Here is a 2,744-nt window from a genome sequence, read left to right on the forward strand (position 1 = left end):
CGGACAATGTGCTGACGGAGGGTCTCGCGTGGGGCCAGACGAACGCGGAGAAGCTGCTGCCACTGTGGGTGTGGATCTACTGCATTGTGTGGTGGTTAGTGCAGGATGTCGTGAAGGTCTTGGCGCACATCTGCATGGACGCCGTGGACCTGTTCGGGTGCGTGTCGGACGCTTCGGGCTCCGGGCCGATCAAGCCATACAGCGACGACATGAAGGGTAACGGGTTCGAGCCGGTAAAGAAGCCTGCTGAGAAGTCGACGGAGAAGGCTCTGAACTCGAGCGTTTCCAGTGCGTCGCACAAGGCACTGGAGGGCGTGCGGGAGGATACGCACTCGCCGATAGAGGAGGCCAGCCCCGTGAACGTGTACGTGTCCCGCGATCAGAAGTAGCGCTGCACGTGCGTGGAAGCAACGTGGGGGTGGTGTGCGTGTGCGCGCTTGGGGAGGTGCAGACATCAAAAGTAAAGCGGAAGGCGGAACAGGTCGAAGTGGCTGTGCACCTGAGAAGTCGTAGCGACGTCACTAAAGTGGACATCGAGAGAAAAAGTGTAGAGGCGCTGAGAAGGCCCTTCCATTCGTAAAGGCCTTTTCAGCTCTCTCTCGAGTTGTTTCATGTTTTGTTTGTGCCGGCGTCATAACCGCAGGCTTTCTGTACCCCTGCTTCTCTCTTGGGCTTGCCGTTGTATGTGTGCTTGCGCCCTCTCCTCGCACTGCCTGTCGTTCTGTGGTGTGCTCGAAGCGCACACTCAAAAAGACTACACCCGACGCACCCACGCTGTTTGTCGCTCTGCCTGTATGCGTGTGAGTGTGTGCCGCGCGCATCCGAGGAGCTTGTGTAGTACGATGTTAGCGGACTCGTAACTTTATGTTTTTTTTTTTTTCACTGTAAGTGCTTACGAAAAAAATGCGCGCGACGAACGCGCGAAAGGGGTGGAGGCGATGCCCTGTCCGCGCACCCACCGTGTGCGCGGGTGCTCCGGTGCCCATGAATTGATGCAGCTGCTGCACGAGCGTGGGCGACGTGCACACCACTGGTGAGGTGTTGGGGAGAAAAGCGATGATAATCATGGTGACGCACGATGGATGTTAAAAGAGATGTGTACAGATATGCAGGCGCACCCGCTGACACGTACAGGCGCAGACACCTATGCGTGCGAGTGTGCACACATTCACGGCGGAGCATCGGCCGTGAGAGAGGGTGGAGAGAGAGACTTATAGTCTGTCGTCGTACCGTATGGCGAAGCGTGAGGCGCAGAAACAGGGTGGTGCTGCTCGCTGCGGCGCCGCTCGCGAGTTTTCGTTTCTCGTGGGTGCGTTCCTTGATCCCTTTCTCTCTCTGGTCCCCCCTTCATGTGTGGTGCGAACGCGTGTGTACGTGCGTGTATGTGATGTGGATGGTGAGGTGCCGCAACGCTGCCCCTGCGCGTTTCTCTTGTCTTTTTTCGCCTGTAGGAGTAGCTGAGCAGAGGAGGTTCATCCCTCGTTTTATTTTTTTTTCTCGCTTGTTTTGTTTTCACGTCAGCGGTGTGTGCGCGCGTGCGTCTGTTTTCTGTGCATATGCGCTGCGTGCTTGTGAAGAAGAATTCAGCCGAGTCGTCGTCTTCAGAGCGCCGTGGCTGCGATGGGCAGATGCACACACGGAGAAACGTAAACGTAATATCGCGAGGCAGTGTAATAAAAGTGAACCTCAAAGCTGTACCGCCCCACCCCCAAGCTACTGATGCACCGACGCAGCGACTGCACCCACAAACAACACCATCAGCTGTGCGAAGAGGGATGGAGGGACGGGGCGCCGAAGCGGAACGCCCTCTCCCGCCGCCGTTGCCTGCGCGTGTTTTTGTATGCGACCGTGCGCACATTTGCCCGGGCACCTTTCGTGTCCTTGCGATCCAGCGTCTGCTGGTGGCTTGCGTATGATTTTGTGAGTGGCGTCGAGGCTACGTGTTGTATGGCGTGCGTCTGCACCCGCTCCTCGGCAGTTTTCTTTTGCTGTCTTTGTACGCCGTGCCCCTCCCTCCTCCCCTTACATGTCGACTTTCTCCCGTTCTTTGACGCGCCCGCGCCAACGCTCTCTATACGTGCGCGCCCAAACGGATCTCGCCCTCTCTGTCGTTCCTCCTCGCTCCAACGCAGTTATTATTTCGTGCAACGCAGACATACACGTACACAGACATACACATACACAGAGACAGAAGAAACGCGTATCCTTTTCACGAGGACCAATACACTTGTAAGCGACGAAAAGCGAATAGTGAAGCACACAAAAAAGGCGCTGCAGCAGACGAGCCACTCGTTCTCCGTGCCCGCCGGTCTCTCCGTTCAGGTTCAGGGGTCTTCGCTGTCGCATCAGCGCGCCATCTAGCTGCTGATAGGGAACCCGCGCAACATACTATACACTCACTCCACCGACACACCCTGCTAGCGCTGCACGCCCTCTTCTTGTCCCCCCTCTCTCAACACCCCCTCTCTTTGTGCCGCCCGCATCCTTGCAAGCGCCGACGATGAGCTCCAAAAAGTACGAGCTGGACGCCGCCGCGTTCGAGGACAAGCCCGAGAGCCATTCCGATGCGGAGATGACCCCACAGAAGCCTCAGCGCCGCCAGTCTGTGCTGTCGAAGGCCGTGAGCGAGCATGATGAACGCGCGACGGGGCCTGCGACAGACCTGCTACCGCCGTCGAAAGGCCTGACGACAGAGGAGGCGGAGGAGCTGCTGAAGAAGTATGGGCGCAACGAGCTGCCGGAGA

General features: G+C 57.8%; 1 protein-coding gene across 1 annotated transcript; it reads left to right on the forward strand.

Annotated features, from left to right (window-relative positions):
• Positions 1 to 134: 134 nt before the first annotated feature.
• LDBPK_181500 (P-type H+-ATPase, putative) lies at positions 135 to 389 on the forward strand (the record flags this gene model as incomplete). Its single annotated transcript, XM_003860116.1, has 1 exon — positions 135 to 389. One exon carries the CDS (start codon positions 135 to 137, stop codon positions 387 to 389), a length of 255 nt encoding a protein of 84 aa, XP_003860164.1.
• Positions 390 to 2,744: the final 2,355 nt, after the last annotated feature.

This window comes from Leishmania donovani, chromosome 18 (genome assembly GCF_000227135.1).
Source record: "Leishmania donovani BPK282A1 complete genome, chromosome 18".
Classification (NCBI taxonomy): domain Eukaryota; phylum Euglenozoa; class Kinetoplastea; order Trypanosomatida; family Trypanosomatidae; genus Leishmania; species Leishmania donovani.